Source organism: Salmo salar, chromosome ssa07 (genome assembly GCF_905237065.1).
Source record: "Salmo salar chromosome ssa07, Ssal_v3.1, whole genome shotgun sequence".
Taxonomy (NCBI): domain Eukaryota; kingdom Metazoa; phylum Chordata; class Actinopteri; order Salmoniformes; family Salmonidae; genus Salmo; species Salmo salar.
Window position 1 is genome coordinate 67,926,004 of NC_059448.1, and position 27,322 is coordinate 67,953,325.

The 27,322-nt window shown below is 47.8% G+C and overlaps 1 protein-coding gene across 2 annotated transcripts in view; it reads right to left on the reverse strand.

The window, feature by feature from the left end:
• The window catches only part of LOC106598122 (LARGE xylosyl- and glucuronyltransferase 1), a 199,091-nt gene that overhangs the window by 9,685 nt on the left and 162,084 nt on the right, over nucleotides 1–27,322 (reverse strand). For both annotated transcript variants that reach the window (XM_045722497.1, XM_045722496.1), the window contains exon 12: nucleotides 16,987–17,265. In XM_045722497.1, the coding sequence (XP_045578453.1) occupies nucleotides 16,987–17,265 (279 nt within the window). The remainder of the gene's footprint in view (nucleotides 1–16,986; nucleotides 17,266–27,322) is intronic.

Sequence of the window (27,322 nt, forward strand, 5' to 3'; positions counted from 1 at the left end):
GACCTAGACGTTTCCCCAGCAATGATACCTGATACCTGAGATACATACCCCTCTGTGACCTAGACGTTTCCCCAGCAATGATACCTGATACCTGAGATACATACCCCTCTGTGACCTGGACGTTTCCCCAGCAATGATACCTGATACCTGAGATACATACCCCTCTGTGACCTAGACGTTTCCCCAGCAATGATACCTGATACCTGAGATACATACCCCTCTGTGACCTGGACGTTTCCCCAGCAATGATACCTGATACCTGAGATACATACCCCTCTGTGACCTAGACGTTTCCCCAGCAATGATACCTGATACCTGAGATACATACCCCTCTGTGACCTAGACGTTTCCCCAGCAATGATACCTGATACCTGAGATACATACCCCTCTGTGACCTGGACGTTTCCCCAGCAATGATACCTGATACCTGAGATACATACCCCTCTGTGACCTGGACGTTTCCCCAGCAATGATACCTGATACCTGAGATACATACCCCTCTGTGACCTAGACGTTTCCCCAGCAATGATACCTGATACCTGAGATACATACCCCTCTGTGACCTGGACGTTTCCCCAGCAATGATACCTGATACCTGAGATACATACCCCTCTGTGACCTAGACGTTTCCCCAGCAATGATACCTGATACCTGAGATACATACCCCTCTGTGACCTAGACGTTTCCCCAGCAATGATACCTGATACCTGAGATACATACCCCTCTGTGACCTGGACGTTTCCCCAGCAATGATACCTGATACCTGAGATACATACCCCTCTGTGACCTAGACGTTTCCCCAGCAATGATACCTGATACCTGAGATACATACCCCTCTGTGACCTAGACGTTTCCCCAGCAATGATACCTGATACCTGAGATACATACCCCTCTGTGACCTAGACGTTTCCCCAGCAATGATACCTGATACCTGAGATACATACCCCTCTGTGACCTAGACGTTTCCCCAGCAATGATACCTGATACCTGAGATACATACCCCTCTGTGACCTGGACGTTTCCCCAGCAATGATACCTGATACCTGAGATACATACCCCTCTGTGACCTAGACGTTTCCCCAGCAATGATACCTGATACCTGAGATACATACCCCTCTGTGACCTAGACGTTTCCCCAGCAATGATACCTGATACCTGAGATACATACCCCTCTGTGACCTAGACGTTTCCCCAGCAATGATACCTGATACCTGAGATACATACCCCTCTGTGACCTAGACGTTTCCCCAGCAATGATACCTGATACCTGAGATACATACCCCTCTGTGACCTGGACGTTTCCCCAGCAATGATACCTGATACCTGAGATACATACCCCTCTGTGACCTGGACGTTTCCCCAGCAATGATACCTGATACCTGAGATACATACCCCTCTGTGACCTAGACGTTTCCCCAGCAATGATACCTGATACCTGAGATACATACCCCTCTGTGACCTAGACGTTTCCCCAGCAATGATACCTGATACCTGAGATACATACCCCTCTGTGACCTGGACGTTTCCCCAGCAATGATACCTGATACCTGAGATACATACCCCTCTGTGACCTAGACGTTTCCCCAGCAATGATACCTGATACCTGAGATACATACCCCTCTGTGACCTAGACGTTTCCCCAGCAATGATACCTGATACCTGAGATACATACCCCTCTGTGACCTAGACGTTTCCCCAGCAATGATACCTGATACCTGAGATACATACCCCTCTGTGACCTAGACGGTTTCCCCAGCAATGATACCTGATACCTGAGATACATACCCCTCTGTGACCTGGACGTTTCCCCAGCAATGATACCTGATACCTGAGATACATACCCCTCTGTGACCTAGACGTTTCCCCAGCAATGATACCTGATACCTGAGATACATACCCCTCTGTGACCTGGACGTTTCCCCAGCAATGATACCTGATACCTGAGATACATACCCCTCTGTGACCTAGACGTTTCCCCAGCAATGATACCTGATACCTGAGATACATACCCCTCTGTGACCTAGACGTTTCCCCAGCAATGATACCTGATACCTGAGATACATACCCCTCTGTGACCTAGACGTTTCCCCAGCAATGATACCTGATACCTGAGATACATACCCCTCTGTGACCTAGACGTTTCCCCAGCAATGATACCTGATACCTGAGATACATACCCCTCTGTGACCTAGAGCGTTTCCCCAGCAATGATACCTGATACCTGAGATACATACCCCTCTGTGACCTAGACGTTTCCCCCAGCAATGATACCTGATACCTGAGATACATACCCCTCTGTGACCTAGACGTTTCCCCAGCAATGATACCTGATACCTGAGATACATACCCCTCTGTGACCTAGACGTTTCCCCAGCAATGATACCTGATACCTGAGATACATACCCCTCTGTGACCTAGACGTTTCCCCAGCAATGATACCTGATACCTGAGATACATACCCCTCTGTGACCTAGACGTTTCCCCAGCAATGATACCTGATACCTGAGATACATACCCCTCTGTGACCTAGACGTTTCCCCAGCAATGATACCTGATACCTGAGATACATACCCCTCTGTGACCTAGACGTTTCCCCAGCAATGATACCTGATACCTGAGATACATACCCCTCTGTGACCTGGACGTTTCCCCAGCAATGATACCTGATACCTGAGATACATACCCCTCTGTGACCTAGACGTTTCCCCAGCAATGATACCTGATACCTGAGATACATACCCCTCTGTGACCTGAGAGTTTCCCCAGCAATGATACCTGATACCTGAGATACATACCCCTCTGTGACCTGGACGTTTCCCCAGCAATGATACCTGATACCTGAGATACATACCCCTCTGTGACCTGGACGTTTCCCCAGCAATGATACCTGATACCTGAGATACATACCCCTCTGTGACCTAGACGTTTCCCCAGCAATGATACCTGATACCTGAGATACATACCCCTCTGTGACCTAGACGTTTCCCCAGCAATGATACCTGATACCTGAGATACATACCCCTCTGTGACCTAGACGTTTCCCCCAGCAATGATACCTGATACCTGAGATACATACCCCTCTGTGACCTAGAACGTTTCCCCAGCAATGATACCTGATACCTGAGATACATACCCCTCTGTGACCTAGACGTTTCCCCAGCAATGATACCTGATACCTGAGATACATACCCCTCTGTGACCTGGACGTTTCCCCAGCAATGATACCTGATACCTGAGATACATACCCCTCTGTGACCTGGACGTTTCCCCAGCAATGATACCTGATACCTGAGATACATACCCCTCTGTGACCTGGACGTTTCCCCAGCAATGATACCTGATACCTGAGATACATACCCCTCTGTGACCTAGACGTTTCCCCAGCAATGATACCTGATACCTGAGATACATACCCCTCTGTGACCTAGACGTTTCCCCAGCAATGATACCTGATACCTGAGATACATACCCCTCTGTGACCTGGACGTTTCCCCAGCAATGATACCTGATACCTGAGATACATACCCCTCTGTGACCTAGACGTTTCCCCAGCAATGATACCTGATACCTGAGATACATACCCCCTCTGTGACCTAGACGTTTCCCCAGCAATGATACCTGATACCTGAGATACATACCCCTCTGTGACCTGGACGTTTCCCCAGCAATGATACCTGATACCTGAGATACATACCCCTCTGTGACCTGGACGTTTCCCCAGCAATGATACCTGATACCTGAGATACATACCCCTCTGTGACCTAGACGTTTCCCCAGCAATGATACCTGATACCTGAGATACATACCCCTCTGTGACCTAGACGTTTCCCCCAGCAATGATACCTGATACCTGAGATACATACCCCTCTGTGACCTGGACGTTTCCCCAGCAATGATACCTGATACCTGAGATACATACCCCTCTGTGACCTAGACGTTTCCCCAGCAATGATACCTGATACCTGAGATACATACCCCTCTGTGACCTAGACGTTTCCCCAGCAATGATACCTGATACCTGAGATACATACCCCTCTGTGACCTAGACGTTTCCCCAGCAATGATACCTGATACCTGAGATACATACCCCTCTGTGACCTAGACGTTTCCCCAGCAATGATACCTGATACCTGAGATACATACCCCTCTGTGACCTAGACGTTTCCCCAGCAATGATACCTGATACCTGAGATACATACCCCTCTGTGACCTGGACGTTTCCCCAGCAATGATACCTGATACCTGAGATACATACCCCTCTGTGACCTAGACGTTTCCCCAGCAATGATACCTGATACCTGAGATACATACCCCTCTGTGACCTGGACGTTTCCCCAGCAATGATACCTGATACCTGAGATACATACCCCTCTGTGACCTAGACGTTTCCCCAGCAATGATACCTGATACCTGAGATACATACCCCTCTGTGACCTAGACGTTTCCCCAGCAATGATACCTGATACCTGAGATACATACCCCTCTGTGACCTAGACGTTTCCCCAGCAATGATACCTGATACCTGAGATACATACCCCTCTGTGACCTGGACGTTTCCCCAGCAATGATACCTGATACCTGAGATACATACCCCTCTGTGACCTAGACGTTTCCCCAGCAATGATACCTGATACCTGAGATACATACCCCTCTGTGACCTGGACGTTTCCCCAGCAATGATACCTGATACCTGAGATACATACCCCTCTGTGACCTAGACGTTTCCCCAGCAATGATACCTGATACCTGAGATACATACCCCTCTGTGACCTGGACGTTTCCCCCAGCAATGATACCTGATACCTGAGATACATACCCCTCTGTGACCTAGACGTTTCCCCAGCAATGATACCTGATACCTGAGATACATACCCCTCTGTGACCTGGACGTTTCCCCAGCAATGATACCTGATACCTGAGATACATACCCCTCTGTGACCTGGACGTTTCCCCAGCAATGATACCTGATACCTGAGATACATACCCCTCTGTGACCTAGACGTTTCCCCAGCAATGATACCTGATACCTGAGATACATACCCCTCTGTGACCTAGACGTTTCCCCAGCAATGATACCTGATACCTGAGATACATACCCCTCTGTGACCTAGACGTTTCCCCAGCAATGATACCTGATACCTGAGATACATACCCCTCTGTGACCTAGACGTTTCCCCAGCAATGATACCTGATACCTGAGATACATACCCCTCTGTGACCTAGACGTTTCCCCAGCAATGATACCTGATACCTGAGATACATACCCCTCTGTGACCTAGACGTTTCCCCAGCAATGATACCTGATACCTGAGATACATACCCCTCTGTGACCTAGACGTTTCCCCAGCAATGATACCTGATACCTGAGATACATACCCCTCTGTGACCTGGACGTTTCCCCAGCAATGATACCTGATACCTGAGATACATACCCCTCTGTGACCTAGACGTTTCCCCAGCAATGATACCTGATACCTGAGATACATACCCCTCTGTGACCTAGACGTTTCCCCAGCAATGATACCTGATACCTGAGATACATACCCCTCTGTGACCTAGACGTTTCCCCAGCAATGATACCTGATACCTGAGATACATACCCCTCTGTGACCTAGACGTTTCCCCAGCAATGATACCTGATACCTGAGATACATACCCCTCTGTGACCTAGACGTTTCCCCAGCAATGATACCTGATACCTGAGATACATACCCCTCTGTGACCTAGACGTTTCCCCAGCAATGATACCTGATACCTGAGATACATACCCCTCTGTGACCTAGACGTTTCCCCAGCAATGATACCTGATACCTGAGATACATACCCCTCTGTGACCTAGACGTTTCCCCAGCAATGATACCTGATACCTGAGATACATACCCCTCTGTGACCTGGACGTTTCCCCAGCAATGATACCTGATACCTGAGATACATACCCCTCTGTGACCTAGACGTTTCCCCAGCAATGATACCTGATACCTGAGATACATACCCCTCTGTGACCTGGACGTTTCCCCAGCAATGATACCTGATACCTGAGATACATACCCCTCTGTGACCTAGACGTTTCCCCAGCAATGATACCTGATACCTGAGATACATACCCCTCTGTGACCTAGACGTTTCCCCAGCAATGATACCTGATACCTGAGATACATACCCCTCTGTGACCTAGACGTTTCCCCAGCAATGATACCTGATACCTGAGATACATACCCCTCTGTGACCTAGACGTTTCCCCAGCAATGATACCTGATACCTGAGATACATACCCCTCTGTGACCTGGACGTTTCCCCAGCAATGATACCTGATACCTGAGATACATACCCCTCTGTGACCTGGACGTTTCCCCAGCAATGATACCTGATACCTGAGATACATACCCCTCTGTGACCTGGACGTTTCCCCAGCAATGATACCTGATACCTGAGATACATACCCCTCTGTGACCTAGACGTTTCCCCAGCAATGATACCTGATACCTGAGATACATACCCCTCTGTGACCTGGACGTTTCCCCAGCAATGATACCTGATACCTGAGATACATACCCCTCTGTGACCTAGACGTTTCCCCAGCAATGATACCTGATACCTGAGATACATACCCCTCTGTGACCTAGACGTTTCCCCAGCAATGATACCTGATACCTGAGATACATACCCCTCTGTGACCTAGACGTTTCCCCAGCAATGATACCTGATACCTGAGATACATACCCCTCTGTGACCTAGACGTTTCCCCAGCAATGATACCTGATACCTGAGATACATACCCCTCTGTGACCTGGACGTTTCCCCAGCAATGATACCTGATACCTGAGATACATACCCCTCTGTGACCTAGACGTTTCCCCAGCAATGATACCTGATACCTGAGATACATACCCCTCTGTGACCTAGACGTTTCCCCAGCAATGATACCTGATACCTGAGATACATACCCCTCTGTGACCTAGACGTTTCCCCAGCAATGATACCTGATACCTGAGATACATACCCCTCTGTGACCTAGACGTTTCCCCAGCAATGATACCTGATACCTGAGATACATACCCCTCTGTGACCTGGACGTTTCCCCAGCAATGATACCTGATACCTGAGATACATACCCCTCTGTGACCTGGACGTTTCCCCCAGCAATGATACCTGATACCTGAGATACATACCCCTCTGTGACCTGGACGTTTCCCCAGCAATGATACCTGATACCTGAGATACATACCCCTCTGTGACCTGGACGTTTCCCCAGCAATGATACCTGATACCTGAGATACATACCCCTCTGTGACCTGGACGTTTCCCCAGCAATGATACCTGATACCTGAGATACATACCCCTCTGTGACCTGGACGTTTCCCCAGCAATGATACCTGATACCTGAGATACATACCCCTCTGTGACCTAGACGTTTCCCCAGCAATGATACCTGATACCTGAGATACATACCCCTCTGTGACCTAGACGTTTCCCCAGCAATGATACCTGATACCTGAGATACATACCCCTCTGTGACCTGGACGTTTCCCCAGCAATGATACCTGATACCTGAGATACATACCCCTCTGTGACCTGGACGTTTCCCCAGCAATGATACCTGATACCTGAGATACATACCCCTCTGTGACCTAGACGTTTCCCCAGCAATGATACCTGATACCTGAGATACATACCCCTCTGTGACCTGGACGTTTCCCCAGCAATGATACCTGATACCTGAGATACATACCCCTCTGTGACCTAGACGTTTCCCCAGCAATGATACCTGATACCTGAGATACATACCCCTCTGTGACCTAGACGTTTCCCCAGCAATGATACCTGATACCTGAGATACATACCCCTCTGTGACCTAGACGTTTCCCCCAGCAATGATACCTGATACCTGAGATACATACCCCTCTGTGACCTAGACGTTTCCCCAGCAATGATACCTGATACCTGAGATACATACCCCTCTGTGACCTAGACGTTTCCCCAGCAATGATACCTGATACCTGAGATACATACCCCTCTGTGACCTAGACGTTTCCCCAGCAATGATACCTGATACCTGAGATACATACCCCTCTGTGACCTAGACGTTTCCCCAGCAATGATACCTGATACCTGAGATACATACCCCTCTGTGACCTGGACGTTTCCCCAGCAATGATACCTGATACCTGAGATACATACCCCTCTGTGACCTAGACGTTTCCCCAGCAATGATACCTGATACCTGAGATACATACCCCTCTGTGACCTAGACGTTTCCCCAGCAATGATACCTGATACCTGAGATACATACCCCTCTGTGACCTAGACGTTTCCCCAGCAATGATACCTGATACCTGAGATACATACCCCTCTGTGACCTAGACGTTTCCCCAGCAATGATACCTGATACCTGAGATACATACCCCTCTGTGACCTGGACGTTTCCCCAGCAATGATACCTGATACCTGAGATACATACCCCTCTGTGACCTGGACGTTTCCCCAGCAATGATACCTGATACCTGAGATACATACCCCTCTGTGACCTGGACGTTTCCCCAGCAATGATACCTGATACCTGAGATACATACCCCTCTGTGACCTGGACGTTTCCCCAGCAATGATACCTGATACCTGAGATACATACCCCTCTGTGACCTAGACGTTTCCCCAGCAATGATACCTGATACCTGAGATACATACCCCTCTGTGACCTGGACGTTTCCCCAGCAATGATACCTGATACCTGAGATACATACCCCTCTGTGACCTAGACGTTTCCCCAGCAATGATACCTGATACCTGAGATACATACCCCTCTGTGACCTAGACGTTTCCCCAGCAATGATACCTGATACCTGAGATACATACCCCTCTGTGACCTGGACGTTTCCCCAGCAATGATACCTGATACCTGAGATACATACCCCTCTGTGACCTAGACGTTTCCCCAGCAATGATACCTGATACCTGAGATACATACCCCTCTGTGACCTGGACGTTTCCCCAGCAATGATACCTGATACCTGAGATACATACCCCTCTGTGACCTGGACGTTTCCCCAGCAATGATACCTGATACCTGAGATACATACCCCTCTGTGACCTAGACGTTTCCCCAGCAATGATACCTGATACCTGAGATACATACCCCTCTGTGACCTAGACGTTTCCCCAGCAATGATACCTGATACCTGAGATACATACCCCTCTGTGACCTGGACGTTTCCCCAGCAATGATACCTGATACCTGAGATACATACCCCTCTGTGACCTGGACGTTTCCCCAGCAATGATACCTGATACCTGAGATACATACCCCTCTGTGACCTGGACGTTTCCCCAGCAATGATACCTGATACCTGAGATACATACCCCTCTGTGACCTGGACGTTTCCCCAGCAATGATACCTGATACCTGAGATACATACCCCTCTGTGACCTGGACGTTTCCCCCAGCAATGATACCTGATACCTGAGATACATACCCCTCTGTGACCTAGACGTTTCCCCAGCAATGATACCTGATACCTGAGATACATACCCCTCTGTGACCTAGACGTTTCCCCAGCAATGATACCTGATACCTGAGATACATACCCCTCTGTGACCTAGACGTTTCCCCAGCAATGATACCTGATACCTGAGATACATACCCCTCTGTGACCTAGACGTTTCCCCAGCAATGATACCTGATACCTGAGATACATACCCCTCTGTGACCTGGACGTTTCCCCAGCAATGATACCTGATACCTGAGATACATACCCCTCTGTGACCTAGACGTTTCCCCAGCAATGATACCTGATACCTGAGATACATACCCCTCTGTGACCTAGACGTTTCCCCAGCAATGATACCTGATACCTGAGATACATACCCCTCTGTGACCTAGACGTTTCCCCAGCAATGATACCTGATACCTGAGATACATACCCCTCTGTGACCTGGACGTTTCCCCAGCAATGATACCTGATACCTGAGATACATACCCCTCTGTGACCTGGACGTTTCCCCAGCAATGATACCTGATACCTGAGATACATACCCCTCTGTGACCTAGACGTTTCCCCAGCAATGATACCTGATACCTGAGATACATACCCCTCTGTGACCTGGACGTTTCCCCAGCAATGATACCTGATACCTGAGATACATACCCCTCTGTGACCTAGACGTTTCCCCAGCAATGATACCTGATACCTGAGATACATACCCCTCTGTGACCTGGACGTTTCCCCAGCAATGATACCTGATACCTGAGATACATACCCCTCTGTGACCTAGACGTTTCCCCAGCAATGATACCTGATACCTGAGATACATACCCCTCTGTGACCTAGACGTTTCCCCAGCAATGATACCTGATACCTGAGATACATACCCCTCTGTGACCTAGACGTTTCCCCAGCAATGATACCTGATACCTGAGATACATACCCCTCTGTGACCTAGACGTTTCCCCAGCAATGATACCTGATACCTGAGATACATACCCCTCTGTGACCTAGACGTTTCCCCAGCAATGATACCTGATACCTGAGATACATACCCCTCTGTGACCTAGACGTTTCCCCAGCAATGATACCTGATACCTGAGATACATACCCCTCTGTGACCTAGACGTTTCCCCAGCAATGATACCTGATACCTGAGATACATACCCCTCTGTGACCTAGACGTTTCCCCAGCAATGATACCTGATACCTGAGATACATACCCCTCTGTGACCTAGACGTTTCCCCAGCAATGATACCTGATACCTGAGATACATACCCCTCTGTGACCTGGACGTTTCCCCAGCAATGATACCTGATACCTGAGATACATACCCCTCTGTGACCTAGACGTTTCCCCAGCAATGATACCTGATACCTGAGATACATACCCCTCTGTGACCTAGACGTTTCCCCAGCAATGATACCTGATACCTGAGATACATACCCCTCTGTGACCTAGACGTTTCCCCAGCAATGATACCTGATACCTGAGATACATACCCCTCTGTGACCTGGACGTTTCCCCAGCAATGATACCTGATACCTGAGATACATACCCCTCTGTGACCTAGACGTTTCCCCAGCAATGATACCTGATACCTGAGATACATACCCCTCTGTGACCTAGACGTTTCCCCAGCAATGATACCTGATACCTGAGATACATACCCCTCTGTGACCTAGACGTTTCCCCAGCAATGATACCTGATACCTGAGATACATACCCCTCTGTGACCTGGACGTTTCCCCAGCAATGATACCTGATACCTGAGATACATACCCCTCTGTGACCTAGACGTTTCCCCAGCAATGATACCTGATACCTGAGATACATACCCCTCTGTGACCTAGACGTTTCCCCAGCAATGATACCTGATACCTGAGATACATACCCCTCTGTGACCTAGACGTTTCCCCAGCAATGATACCTGATACCTGAGATACATACCCCTCTGTGACCTAGACGTTTCCCCAGCAATGATACCTGATACCTGAGATACATACCCCTCTGTGACCTAGACGTTTCCCCAGCAATGATACCTGATACCTGAGATACATACCCCTCTGTGACCTAGACGTTTCCCCAGCAATGATACCTGATACCTGAGATACATACCCCTCTGTGACCTAGACGTTTCCCCAGCAATGATACCTGATACCTGAGATACATACCCCTCTGTGACCTAGACGTTTCCCCAGCAATGATACCTGATACCTGAGATACATACCCCTCTGTGACCTAGACGTTTCCCCAGCAATGATACCTGATACCTGAGATACATACCCCTCTGTGACCTAGACGTTTCCCCAGCAATGATACCTGATACCTGAGATACATACCCCTCTGTGACCTAGACGTTTCCCCAGCAATGATACCTGATACCTGAGATACATACCCCTCTGTGACCTAGACGTTTCCCCAGCAATGATACCTGATACCTGAGATACATACCCCTCTGTGACCTAGACGTTTCCCCCAGCAATGATACCTGATACCTGAGATACATACCCCTCTGTGACCTAGACGTTTCCCCAGCAATGATACCTGATACCTGAGATACATACCCCTCTGTGACCTAGACGTTTCCCCAGCAATGATACCTGATACCTGAGATACATACCCCTCTGTGACCTAGACGTTTCCCCAGCAATGATACCTGATACCCGAGATACATACCCCTCTGTGACCTGGACGTTTCCCCAGCAATGATACCTGATACCTGAGATACATACCCCTCTGTGACCTAGACGTTTCCCCAGCAATGATACCTGATACCTGAGATACATACCCCTCTGTGACCTAGACGTTTCCCCAGCAATGATACCTGATACCTGAGATACATACCCCTCTGTGACCTAGACGTTTCCCCAGCAATGATACCTGATACCTGAGATACATACCCCTCTGTGACCTGGACGTTTCCCCAGCAATGATACCTGATACCTGAGATACATACCCCTCTGTGACCTAGACGTTTCCCCAGCAATGATACCTGATACCTGAGATACATACCCCTCTGTGACCTGGACGTTTCCCCAGCAATGATACCTGATACCTGAGATACATACCCCTCTGTGACCTAGACGTTTCCCCAGCAATGATACCTGATACCTGAGATACATACCCCTCTGTGACCTAGACGTTTCCCCAGCAATGATACCTGATACCTGAGATACATACCCCTCTGTGACCTAGACGTTTCCCCAGCAATGATACCTGATACCTGAGATACATACCCCTCTGTGACCTAGACGTTTCCCCAGCAATGATACCTGATACCTGAGATACATACCCCTCTGTGACCTAGACGTTTCCCCAGCAATGATACCTGATACCTGAGATACATACCCCTCTGTGACCTAGACGTTTCCCCAGCAATGATACCTGATACCTGAGATACATACCCCTCTGTGACCTAGACGTTTCCCCAGCAATGATACCTGATACCTGAGATACATACCCCTCTGTGACCTAGACGTTTCCCCAGCAATGATACCTGATACCTGAGATACATACCCCTCTGTGACCTAGACGTTTCCCCAGCAATGATACCTGATACCTGAGATACATACCCCTCTGTGACCTAGACGTTTCCCCAGCAATGATACCTGATACCTGAGATACATACCCCTCTGTGACCTAGACGTTTCCCCAGCAATGATACCTGATACCTGAGATACATACCCCTCTGTGACCTAGACGTTTCCCCAGCAATGATACCTGATACCTGAGATACATACCCCTCTGTGACCTAGACGTTTCCCCAGCAATGATACCTGATACCTGAGATACATACCCCTCTGTGACCTAGACGTTTCCCCAGCAATGATACCTGATACCTGAGATACATACCCCTCTGTGACCTAGACGTTTCCCCAGCAATGATACCTGATACCTGAGATACATACCCCTCTGTGACCTGGACGTTTCCCCAGCAATGATACCTGATACCTGAGATACATACCCCTCTGTGACCTAGACGTTTCCCCAGCAATGATACCTGATACCTGAGATACATACCCCTCTGTGACCTAGACGTTTCCCCAGCAATGATACCTGATACCTGAGATACATACCCCTCTGTGACCTAGACGTTTCCCCAGCAATGATACCTGATACCTGAGATACATACCCCTCTGTGACCTAGACGTTTCCCCAGCAATGATACCTGATACCTGAGATACATACCCCTCTGTGACCTAGACGTTTCCCCAGCAATGATACCTGATACCTGAGATACATACCCCTCTGTGACCTAGACGTTTCCCCAGCAATGATACCTGATACCTGAGATACATACCCCTCTGTGACCTAGACGGTTTCCCCAGCAATGATACCTGATACCTGAGATACATACCCCTCTGTGACCTAGACGTTTCCCCAGCAATGATACCTGATACCTGAGATACATACCCCTCTGTGACCTAGACGTTTCCCCAGCAATGATACCTGATACCTGAGATACATACCCCTCTGTGACCTAGACGTTTCCCCAGCAATGATACCTGATACCTGAGATACATACCCCTCTGTGACCTAGACGTTTCCCCAGCAATGATACCTGATACCTGAGATACATACCCCTCTGTGACCTAGACGTTTCCCCAGCAATGATACCTGATACCTGAGATACATACCCCTCTGTGACCTGGACGTTTCCCCAGCAATGATACCTGATACCTGAGATACATACCCCTCTGTGACCTAGACGTTTCCCCAGCAATGATACCTGATACCTGAGATACATACCCCTCTGTGACCTGGGACGTTTCCCCAGCAATGATACCTGATACCTGAGATACATACCCCTCTGTGACCTAGACGTTTCCCCCAGCAATGATACCTGATACCTGAGATACATACCCCTCTGTGACCTAGACGTTTCCCCAGCAATGATACCTGATACCTGAGATACATACCCCTCTGTGACCTAGACGTTTCCCCAGCAATGATACCTGATACCTGAGATACATACCCCTCTGTGACCTAGACGTTTCCCCAGCAATGATACCTGATACCTGAGATACATACCCCTCTGTGACCTAGACGTTTCCCCAGCAATGATACCTGATACCTGAGATACATACCCCTCTGTGACCTAGACGTTTCCCCAGCAATGATACCTGATACCTGAGATACATACCCCTCTGTGACCTAGACGTTTCCCCAGCAATGATACCTGATACCTGAGATACATACCCCTCTGTGACCTAGACGTTTCCCCAGCAATGATACCTGATACCTGAGATACATACCCCTCTGTGACCTAGACGTTTCCCCAGCAATGATACCTGATACCTGAGATACATACCCCTCTGTGACCTAGACGTTTCCCCAGCAATGATACCTGATACCTGAGATACATACCCCTCTGTGACCTAGACGTTTCCCCAGCAATGATACCTGATACCTGAGATACATACCCCTCTGTGACCTAGACGTTTCCCCAGCAATGATACCTGATACCTGAGATACATACCCCTCTGTGACCTAGACGTTTCCCCAGCAATGATACCTGATACCTGAGATACATACCCCTCTGTGACCTAGACGTTTCCCCAGCAATGATACCTGATACCTGAGATACATACCCCTCTGTGACCTAGACGTTTCCCCAGCAATGATACCTGATACCTGAGATACATACCCCTCTGTGACCTAGACGTTTCCCCAGCAATGATACCTGATACCTGAGATACATACCCCTCTGTGACCTAGACGTTTCCCCAGCAATGATACCTGATACCTGAGATACATACCCCTCTGTGACCTAGACGTTTCCCCAGCAATGATACCTGATACCTGAGATACATACCCCTCTGTGACCTGGACGTTTCCCCAGCAATGATACCTGATACCTGAGATACATACCCCTCTGTGACCTGGACGTTTCCCCAGCAATGATACCTGATACCTGAGATACATACCCCTCTGTGACCTAGACGTTTCCCCAGCAATGATACCTGATACCTGAGATACATACCCCTCTGTGACCTGGACGTTTCCCCAGCAATGATACCTGATACCTGAGATACATACCCCTCTGTGACCTAGACGTTTCCCCAGCAATGATACCTGATACCTGAGATACATACCCCTCTGTGACCTAGACGTTTCCCCAGCAATGATACCTGATACCTGAGATACATACCCCTCTGTGACCTAGACGTTTCCCCCAGCAATGATACCTGATACCTGAGATACATACCCCTCTGTGACCTAGACGTTTCCCCCAGCAATGATACCTGATACCTGAGATACATACCCCTCTGTGACCTAGACGTTTCCCCAGCAATGATACCTGATACCTGAGATACATACCCCTCTGTGACCTAGACGTTTCCCCAGCAATGATACCTGATACCTGAGATACATACCCCTCTGTGACCTAGACGTTTCCCCAGCAATGATACCTGATACCTGAGATACATACCCCTCTGTGACCTAGACGTTTCCCCAGCAATGATACCTGATACCTGAGATACATACCCCTCTGTGACCTAGACGTTTCCCCAGCAATGATACCTGATACCTGAGATACATACCCCTCTGTGACCTAGACGTTTCCCCAGCAATGATACCTGATACCTGAGATACATACCCCTCTGTGACCTAGACGTTTCCCCCAGCAATGATACCTGATACCTGAGATACATACCCCTCTGTGACCTAGACGTTTCCCCAGCAATGATACCTGATACCTGAGATACATACCCCTCTGTGACCTAGACGTTTCCCCAGCAATGATACCTGATACCTGAGATACATACCCCTCTGTGACCTAGACGTTTCCCCAGCAATGATACCTGATACCTGAGATACATACCCCTCTGTGACCTAGACGTTTCCCCAGCAATGATACCTGATACCTGAGATACATACCCCTCTGTGACCTAGACGTTTCCCCAGCAATGATACCTGATACCTGAGATACATACCCCTCTGTGACCTAGACGTTTCCCCAGCAATGTGACCCCAGAATTAGAAGAACATATTAAACGTTACAGTATCTCTACGGCTGTGACGGCCTCCCTCACCTGAGGTACTCGTAGAGGACATTATACATTACAGTATCTCTACGGCTGTGACGGCCTCCCTCACCTGAGATACTCGTAGAGGACATTATATGTTACAGTATCTCTACGGCTGTGACGGTCTCCCTCACCTGAGGTACTCGTAGAGGACATTATACACTACAGTATCTCTACGGCTGTGACGGCCTCCCTCACCTGAGATACTCGTAGAGGACATTATATGTTACAGTATCTCTACGGCTGTGACGGTCTCCCTCACCTGAGATACTCGTAGAGGACATTATACATTACAGTATCTCTACGGCTGTGACGGCCTCCCTCACCTGAGATACTCGTAGAGGACATTATACATTACAGTATCTCTACGGCTGTGACGGCCTCCCTCACCTGAGATACTCGTAGAGGACATTATACATTACAGTATCTCTACGGCTGTGACGGTCTCCTCTACGGCTGTGACTGTCTCCCTCACCTGAGGTACTCGTAGAGGCCATACATGGGCAGGAAGTCGATATCTGACAGGAACATGTAGGGCGTGTTGACCTGTCGCATGGCAACGTTCCTGAGCAGGTTGACCGGATAGAACTGGCCCTCCTTGTAGACGATGTGGTAGCCCACGTTCCCCCTGGACATCAGGACCTCTGACCCCTGGGTGTAGCGCAGGAACTGTTGAGCCTCAGCATCAGAGAGATACAGGGCCAGGCTGATGGGACCTTCCCAGTGTTTACAGATAGCCTCCAACATCTGGAGTCTGGAGAGGAGAGAGAGAGAGACATCACAGTTAGAGGAGGAGGAAGAAGAGAGAGGAAGAGGAGAGAGAGAGAGGAGAGAGAGACACCACAGTTAGAGGAGAGAGGAAGAGGAGAGAGAGAGGAGAGAGAGAGAGAGGGGGGAGAGAGGAGAGAGAGAGAGAGGGAGAGGGGGGGTTAGAGGAGAGAGAGAGAGAGAGAGGAGATGAAGAGAGAGAGAGAGAGAGATGGGGAGAGACAGAGGAGAGAGGATAGAGGAGAGAGAGAGAGAGGGGGAGAGAGGAGAGAGAGAGAGAGAGAGAGAGAGAGGGGAGAGAGGAGGGAGAGAGAGAGAGAGAGAGAGAGAGAGGTGAGAGAGAGAGGGAGAGAGAGAGAGAGGGAGAGAGAGGAGAGAGAGAGAGAGAGAGAGAGAGAGAGAGGGGAGAGAGGAGGGAGAGAGAGAGAGAGAGGAGGGAGAGAGAGAGAGAGGAGATAGAGAAATAAATCAGTATAATATATCAGGCCTATAGTATTGAGTTATTCAGTACAGAGCTATTTAATGTCAGGTATTCATTATATAGACGAGGAAATGGATGAATCATGATCTCTGTAGCTGTAATCTGAATCTGTCTTCATCCAACCGCCATGTCGTCCAATCAGCCACTGATCCACTGTTATTGGCTGGGTTATACAGATGAAATCAGGCGCCAATAGGCAGAGGTGAAGCTGACATTTACCAACGTTAAAACAATGAACCCTCTGCTGTGGTTTCTACCTGTCCACTGACATTACAGAAACCCTGAACAACTTCACTACTCATTACAATGGGAAGAAGAGGTGTTCTGTAAGAGACTACAGTGTTAACGTGTGTGTGTGTGTGTGTGTGTGTGTGTGTGTGTGTGTGTGTGTGTGTGTGTGTTAATGATGCCAGTGATCTTTACCTAACCCTCTCTCCTGTGTTCTCTGGGACTGAGCTGTGGAACACAACAGCATGCAACTAGAATGGGTCCATATGGACCTCAGTGTTCCCTGTGTTCTAGAATGGGTCCATATGGGCCTCAGTGTTCTCTGTGTTCTAGAATGGGTCCATATGGACCTCAGTGTTCCCTGTGTTCTAGAATGGGTCCATATGGGACTCAGTGTTCCCTGTGTTCTAGAATGGGTCTATATGGGCCTCAGTGTTCCCTGTGTTCTAGAATGGGTCCATATGGACCTCAGTGTTCCCTGTGTTCTAGAATGGGTCCATATGGACCTCAGTGTTCCCTGTGTTCTAGAATGGGTCCATATGGGCCTCAGTGTTCCCTGTGTTCTAGAATGGGTCTATATGGGCCTCAGTGTTCCCTGTGTTCTAGAATGGGTCCATATGGGCCTCAGTGTTCCCTGTGTTCTAGAATGGGTCCATATGGGACTCAGTGTTCCCTGTGTTCTAGAATGGGTCCATATGGGCCTCAGTGTTCCCTGTGTTCTAGAATGGGTCCATATGGGCCTCAGTGTTCCCTGTGTTCTAGAATGGGTCTATATGGGCCTCAGTGTTCCCTGTGTTCTAGAATGGGTCCATATGGGCCTCAGTGTTCCCTGTGTTCTAGAATGGGTCCATATGGACCTCAGTGTTCCCTGTGTTCTAGAATGGGTCCATATGGACCTCAGTGTTCTCTGTGTTCTAGAATGGGTCCATATGGACCTCAGTGTTCCCTGTGTTCTAGAATGGGTCTATATGGGCCTCAGTGTTCCCTGTGTTCTAGAATGGGTCTATATGGGCCTCAGTGTTCTCTGTGTTCTAGAATGGGTCCATATGGGCCTCAGTGTTCCCTGTGTTCTAGAATGGGTCCATATGGGACTCAGTGTTCTCTGTGTTCTAGAATGGGTCTATATGGGCCTCAGTGTTCCCTGTGTTCTAGAATGGGTCCATATGGGCCTCAGTGTTCCCTGTGTTCTAGAATGGGTCTATATGGACCTCAGTGTTCCCTGTGTTCTAGAATGGGTCCATATGGACCTCAGTGTTCCCTGTGTTCTAGAATGGGTCCATATGGACCTCAGTGTTCCCTGTGTTCTAGAATGGGTCCATATGGACCACAGTGTTCCCTGTGTTCTAGAATGGGTCCATATGGGCCTCAGTGTTCCCTGTGTTCTAGAATGGGTCTATATGGACCTCAGTGTTCCCTGTGTTCTAGAATGGGTCCATATGGACCTCAGTGTTCCCTGTGTTCTAGAATGGGGTCCATATGGACCTCAGTGTTCCCTGTGTTCTAGAATGGGTCCATATGGGCCTCAGTGTTCTCTGTGTTCTAGAATGGGTCTATATGGGCCTCAGTGTTCCCTGTGTTCTAGAATGGGTCCATATGGACCTCAGTGTTCCTTGTGTTCTAGAATGGGTCCATATGGGCCTCAGTGTTCCCTGTGTTCTAGAATGGGTCTATATGGACCTCAGTGTTCCCTGTGTTCTAGAATGGGTCTATATGGACCTCAGTGTTCCCTGTGTTCTAGAATGGGTCTATATGGACCTCAGTGTTCCCTGTGTTCTAGAATGGGTCCATATGGACCTCAGTGTTCCCTGTGTTCTAGAATGGGTCCATATGGACCTCAGTGTTCCCTGTGTTCTAGAATGGGTCCATATGGGACTCAGTGTTCCCTGTGTTCTAGAATGGGTCTATATGGGCCTCAGTGTTCCCTGTGTTCTAGAATGGGTCCATATGGACCTCAGTGTTCCCTGTGTTCTAGAATGGGTCCATATGGACCTCAGTGTTCCCTGTGTTCTAGAATGGGTCCATATGGGCCTCAGTGTTCCCTGTGTTCTAGAATGGGTCTATATGGGCCTCAGTGTTCCCTGTGTTCTAGAATGGGTCCATATGGGCCTCAGTGTTCCCTGTGTTCTAGAATGGGTCCATATGGGACTCAGTGTTCCCTGTGTTCTAGAATGGGTCCATATGGGCCTCAGTGTTCCCTGTGTTCTAGAATGGGTCCATATGGGCCTCAGTGTTCCCTGTGTTCTAGAATGGGTCCATATGGGCCTCAGTGTTCCCTGTGTTCTAGAATGGGTCCATATGGGCCTCAGTGTTCCCTGTGTTCTAGAATGGGTCCATATGGACCTCAGTGTTCCCTGTGTTCTAGAATGGGTCCATATGGACCTCAGTGTTCCCTGTGTTCTAGAATGGGTCCATATGGACCTCAGTGTTCCCTGTGTTCTAGAATGGGTCCATATGGACCTCAGTGTTCCCTGTGTTCTAGAATGGGTCCATATGGGCCTCAGTGTTCCCTGTGTTCTAGAATGGGTCCATATGGACCTCAGTGTTCCCTGTGTTCTAGAATGGGTCCATATGGACCTCAGTGTTCCCTGTGTTCTAGAATGGGGTCCATATGGACCTCAGTGTTCCCTGTGTTCTAGAATGGGTCCATATGGGCCTCAGTGTTCTCTGTGTTCTAGAATGGGTCTATATGGGCCTCAGTGTTCCCTGTGTTCTAGAATGGGTCCATATGGACCTCAGTGTTCCTTGTGTTCTAGAATGGGTCCATATGGGCCTCAGTGTTCCCTGTGTTCTAGAATGGGTCTATATGGACCTCAGTGTTCCCTGTGTTCTAGAATGGGTCTATATGGACCTCAGTGTTCCCTGTGTTCTAGAATGGGTCTATATGGACCTCAGTGTTCCCTGTGTTCTAGAATGGGTCCATATGGACCTCAGTGTTCCCTGTGTTCTAGAATGGGTCCATATGGACCTCAGTGTTCCCTGTGTTCTAGAATGGGTCTATATGGGCCTCAGTGTTCTCTGTGTTCTAGAATGGGTCCATATGGGCCTCAGTGTTCCCTGTGTTCTAGAATGGGTCCATATGGGCCTCAGTGTTCCCTGTGTTCTAGAATGGGTCTATATGGGCCTCAGTGTTCCCTGTGTTCTAGAATGGGTCCATATGGACCTCAGTGTTCCCTGTGTTCTAGAATGGGTCTATATGGACCACCGTGTTCCAATTCAATAGGATGGATGACTGGAGGCTGATATGAATTCTTTCCCTATCAGCAGGATGACATGTGGTCTTCAGCTCACAGAGCTAACTGACAGAGCTAACTGACAGAGCTAACTGACAGGGCTAACTGACAGAGCTAACTGACAGGGCTAACTGACAGAGCTAACTGACAGAGCTAACTGACAGAGCTAACTGACAGGGCTAACTGACAGAGCTAACTGACAGGGCTACAGGGTAAAGACTCCCATGTCTCCTGAGCTAACTGACAGAGCTAACTGACAGGGCTAACTGACAGAGCTAACTGACAGAGCTAACTGACAGGGCTGCAGGGTAAAGACTCCCATGTCTCCTGAGCTAACTGACAGAGCTAACTGACAGAGCTAACTGACAGGGCTAACTGACAGGGCTACAGGGTAAAGACTCCCATGTCTCCTGAGCTAACTGACAGAGCTAACTGACAGGGCTAACTGACAGAGCTAACTGACAGAGCTAACTGACAGGGCTAACTGACAGAGCTAACTGACAGAGCTAACTGACAGGGCTACAGGGTAAAGACTCCCATGTCTCCTGAGCTAACTGACAGAGCTAACTGACAGGGCTAACTGACAGAGCTAACTGACAGGGCTAACTGACAGGGCTAACTGACAGAGCTAACTGACAGAGCTAACTGACAGGGCTAACTGACAGAGCTAACTGACAGGGCTGCAGGGTAAAGACTCCCATGTCTCCTGAGACGTCTAAAGGCCCAGACACACAGCTAACTGACAGAGCTAACTGACAGAGCTAACTGACAGGGCTAACTGACAGGGCTAACTGACAGAGCTAACTGACAGGGCTACAGGGTAAAGACTCCCATGTCTCCTGAGACGTCTAAAGGCCCAGACACACAGAGAAAACACAACACAGTCAACGTTCTTTAAAGTGTTCTTAAACATTTTCCAATGTTTCCCAGTTTGGGGATAAGTCCCGATCCCCTTGCTGGACTTAATTTAATTTCCTCTGCGATGTGGCCCAACTCAATGATGCTGCTATAATAACCTTCAGTCACTCAAACTAGAGAGGGGAGAGAGAGAGAGAGAGGGAGAGGGGAGAGAGAGAGAGAGAGAGAGAGAGAGAGAGAGAGAGAGAGGGGAGAGAGAGAGAGGGGAGAGAGAGAGAGGGGAGAGAGAGGGAGAGGGGAGAGAGAGAGCGAGAGAGAGAGGAGAGAGAGGGAGAGAGAGATGGGGGAGAGAGATGGCAGAGAGAGGGAGGTAGTGAGAGGGGAGAGAGAGAGAGAGAGAGAGAGAGAGAGGGAGGTAGTGAGAGGGGGGAGAGAGAGATAGAGAGAGGGAGGTAGTGAGAGGAGAGAGAGAGAGAGAGAGGGAGAGATGGGAGGAGAGAGGGAGGTAGTGATATGGGGAGAGAGAGAGAGAGAGAGATGGGGGGAGAGAGAGAGAGAGAGAGATGGGGGAGAGAGAGAGAGAGAGAGATGGGAGGAGAGAGGGAGGTAGTGATATGGGAGAGAGAGAGAGAGAGAGAGAGAGAGAGATGGGAGGAGAGAGGGAGGTAGTGATATGGGAGAGAGAGAGAGAGAGAGAGAGAGAGATGGGAGGAGAGAGGGAGGTAGTGATATGGGAGAGAGAGAGAGAGAGATGGGAGGAGAGAGGGAGGTAGTGATATGGGAGAGAGAGAGAGAGAGAGAGAGAGAGAGAGAGAGAGAGAGAGTGGGAGGAGAGAGGGAGGTAGTGATATGGGAGAGAAAGAGAGAGAGAGAGAGAGAGAGAGAATGGGAGGAGAGAGGGAGGTAGTGATATGGGAGAGAGAGAGAGAGAGAGAGAGAGAGAGAGAGAGAGATGGGGGGAGAGAGGGAGGTAGTGATATGGGAGAGAGAGAGAGAGAGAGAGAGAGAGATGGGAGGAGAGAGGGAGGTAGTGATATGGGGGAGAGAGAGAGAGAGAGAGATGGGAGGAGAGAGGGAGGTAGTGATATGGGAGAGAGAGAGAGAGAGAGAGAGAGAGAGAGAGAGAGAGAGAGAGAATGGGAGGAGAGAGGGAGGTAGTGATATGGGGGAGAGAGAGAGAGTGTCCAGGCCAGCTTAGAACAGCTGACAATACTAAACTAAATAACCTTGATGCTGTCAGTTCCTTCCATTCTCCCCAAATTGGATATTCACATACTCCGTATTCATTTCATTGTAAACTTAGACAGTCTGTCCCAAATGGCACCATATTCCCTATATACTGTAGTGCACTACTTTAGACCAGGGCCCATACTGTAGGAATAGGGAGCCATTTGTTTCTAATGACTCCACTCAGTGCTCAGTAATGAGAGGACTGCAGAGTAGACAGATGAATTAGCAGAGAAATGGATGAGTGAAGGGTTCTGTGGTAAAACTCTGTGGTTCTACTTCTGTTCCTGCCTGAGAGAACTGTAATGCTCTTTATTAAATCTGCCCGGCAACAGTAGGGGGGTTAACATCCTCTATAATGTAATGATCTTTATTAAATCTGCCCAGCAACAGTAGGGGGGTTAACATCCTCTATAATGTAATGCTCTTTATTAAATCTGCCCAGCAACAGTAGGGGAGTTAACATCCTCTATAATGTAATGCTCTTTATTAAATCTGCCCAGCAACAGTAGGGGGGTTAACATCCTCTATAATGTAATGATCTTTATTAAATCTGCCCGGCAACAGTAGGGGGGTTAACATCCTCTATAATGTAATGCTCTTTATTAAATCTGCCCGGCAACAGTAGGGGGGATTAACATCCTCTATAATGTAATGCTCTTTATTAAATCTGCCCGGCAACAGTAGGGGGTTAACATCCTCTATAATGTAATGCTCTTTATTAAATCTGCCCGGCAACAGTAGGGGGGTTAACATCCTCTATAATGTAATGATCTTTATTAAATCTGCCCGGCAACAGTAGGGGGGGATTAACATCCTCTATAATGTAATGATCTTTATTAACTAACTAAATCTGCCTGGCAACAGTAGGGGGGGTAACATCCTCTATAATGTAATGATCTTTATTAACTAACTAAATCTGCCCAGCAACAGTAGGGGGGTTAACATCCTCTATAATGTAATGCTCTTTATTAAATCTGCCCAGCAACAGTAGGGGAGTTAACATCCTCTATAATGTAATGATCTTTATTAAATCTGCCCGGCAACAGTAGGGGGGGATTAACATCCTCTATAATGTAATGATCTTTATTAACTAACTAAATCTGCCTGGCAACAGTAGGGGGGGTAACATCCTCTATAATGTAATGATCTTTATTAACTAACTAAATCTGCCTGGCAACAGTAGGGGGGGTAACATCCTCTATAATGTAATGCTCTTTATTAACTAACTAAATCTGCCTGGCAACAGCAGGGGGATTAACATCCTCTATAATGTAATGCTCTTTATTAACTAACTAAATCTGCCTGGCAACAGCAGGGGGATTAACATCCTCTATAATGTAATGCTCTTTATTAACTAACTAAATCTGCCTGGCAACAGAAGGGGGGTTAACATCCTCTATAATGTAATGCTCTTTATTAACTAACTAAATCTGCCCGGCAACAGTAGGGGGGGTAACATCCTCTATAATGTAATGCTCTTTATTAAATCTGCTCGGCAACAGTAGGGGGGTTAACATCCTCTATAATGTAATGATCTTTATTAAATCTGCCTGGCAACAGTAGGGGGTTAACATCCTCTATAATGTAATGCTCTTTATTAACTAACTAAATCTGCCTGGCAACAGCAGGGGGATTAACATCCTCTATAATGTAATGCTCTTTATTAACTAACTAAATCTGCCTGGCAACAGCAGGGGGATTAACATCCTCTATAATGTAATGCTCTTTATTAACTAACTAAATCTGCCTGGCAACAGCAGGGGGATTAACATCCTCTATAATGTAATGCTCTTTATTAACTAACTAAATCTGCCCGGCAACAGTAGGGGGGGTAACATCCTCTATAATGTAATGCTCTTTATTAAATCTGCTCGGCAACAGTAGGGGGGTTAACATCCTCCATAATGTAATGATCTTTATTAAATCTGCCTGGCAACAGTAGGGGGGTTAACATCCTCTATAATGTAATGCTCTTTATTAACTAACTAAATCTGCCTGGCAACAGCAGGGGGATTAACATCCTCTATAATGTAATGCTCTTTATTAACTAACTAAATCTGCCTGGCAACAGCAGGGGGATTAACATCCTCTATAATGTAATGCTTTTTATTAACTAACTAAATCTGCCTGGCAACAGTAGGGGGATTAACATCCTCTATAATGTAATGCTCTTTATTAACTAACTAAATCTGCCTGGCAACAGCAGGGGGATTAACATCCTCTATAATGTAATGCTCTTTATTAACTAACTAAATCTGCCCGGCAACAGTAGGGGGGTTAACATCCTCTATAATGTAATGCTCTTTATTAACTAACTAAATCTGCCCAGCAACAGTAGGGGGGTTAACATCCTCTATAATGTAATGATCTTTATTAAATCTGCCCGGCAACAGTAGGGAGGTTAACATCCTCTATAATGTAATGATCTTTATTAAATCTGCCTGGCAACAGTAGGGGGGTTAACATCCTCTATAATGTAATGCTCTTTATTAACTAACTAAATCTGCCTGGCAACAGTAGGGGGGTTAACATCCTCTATAATGTAATGATCTTTATTAAATCTGCCTGGCAACAGTAGGGGGGTTAACATCCTCTATAATGTAATGCTCTTTATTAAATCTGCCCAGCAACAGTAGGGGGGTTAACATCCTCTATAATGTAATGATCTTTATTAAATCTGCCCAGCAACAGTAGGGGGGTTAACATCCTCAATAATGTAATGATCTTTATTAAATCTGCCCAGCAACAGTAGGGGGGTTAACATCCTCAATAATGTAATCCCCTCTATTAAATCTGCCCAGCAACAGTAGGGGGGTTAACATCCTCAATAATGTAATGCTCTTTATTAACTAACTAAATCTGCCCGGCAACAGTAAGGCGGTTCAATTCCCCTAAGAAGCTTGGTTTCATCAGGATATTCTGATAGGTATCTCAGCATGTTTCTCTGCAGGCTCCAATGTCTCACAGCTTGTATCCCAAAATGGGACCCTATTCCCTATATAGTGCACTACTTTAGACCAGGACCCAGAGGGCTCTGTAGGGAATAGGTTGCCATTTGAGATGCAGGAAAACACTGTTGTGTTTGGAAAGGAAACTATATTTCCTCATTTAAAAAAAAAACCCTGAAGATTATAAAGCTTATTATTATTATTATACACTTTTGTTGTTGTTGACACATGTTGTGTTTGGAAAGGAGTGTACAATCATCTTTCCTTAATAAAACCCCCCAAATCCATAGCAAACTAATTTAGTACATGCTGTTTCATAGTTCATACAACAACCCATTGGGGGGTTGTGGAGGGGGTTTAAAGCATACATTTTTTTAAAGCATACATTTTGTTCACATGTTTCTTACCCAAACAGGGTGCAGCACCTGGTTAAACTCTGTAGTATCTCTCAAAACACAGGGATGGCGATTCACACGGGGATAATTGTTATCAGAGGACATTGGGGAGTTTGCTGAAAAACAGTCGGTTTTTAGGGCTGCGATAATAACTGTGTGTAAGGTCTGTCTTCCTACCTGTCTATGGAGAGCTGTGTGTAAGGTCTGTCTTCCTACCTGTCCATGGAGAGATGTGTGTAAGGTCTGTCTTCCTACCTGTCCATGGAGAGATGTGTGTAAGGTCTGTCTTCCTACCTGTCCATGGAGAGCTGTGTGTAAGGTCTGTCTTCCTACCTGTCCATGGAGAGCTGTGTGTAAGGTGTGTCTTACTACCTGTCCATGGAGAGCTGTGTGTAAGGTCTGTCTTCCTACCTGTCCATGGAGAGCTGTGTGTAAGGTCTGTCTTCCTACCTGTCCATGGAGAGCTGTGTGTAAGGTCTGTCTTTCTACCTGTCCATGGAGAGATGTGTGTAAGGTCTGTCTTCCTACCTGTCCATGGAGAGCTGTGTGTAAGGTCTGTCTTCCTACCTGTCCATGGAGAGCTGTGTGTAAGGTCTGTCTTCCTACCTGTCCATGGAGAGCTGTGTGTAAGGTCTGTCTTCCTACCTGTCCATGGAGAGCTGTGTGTAAGGTC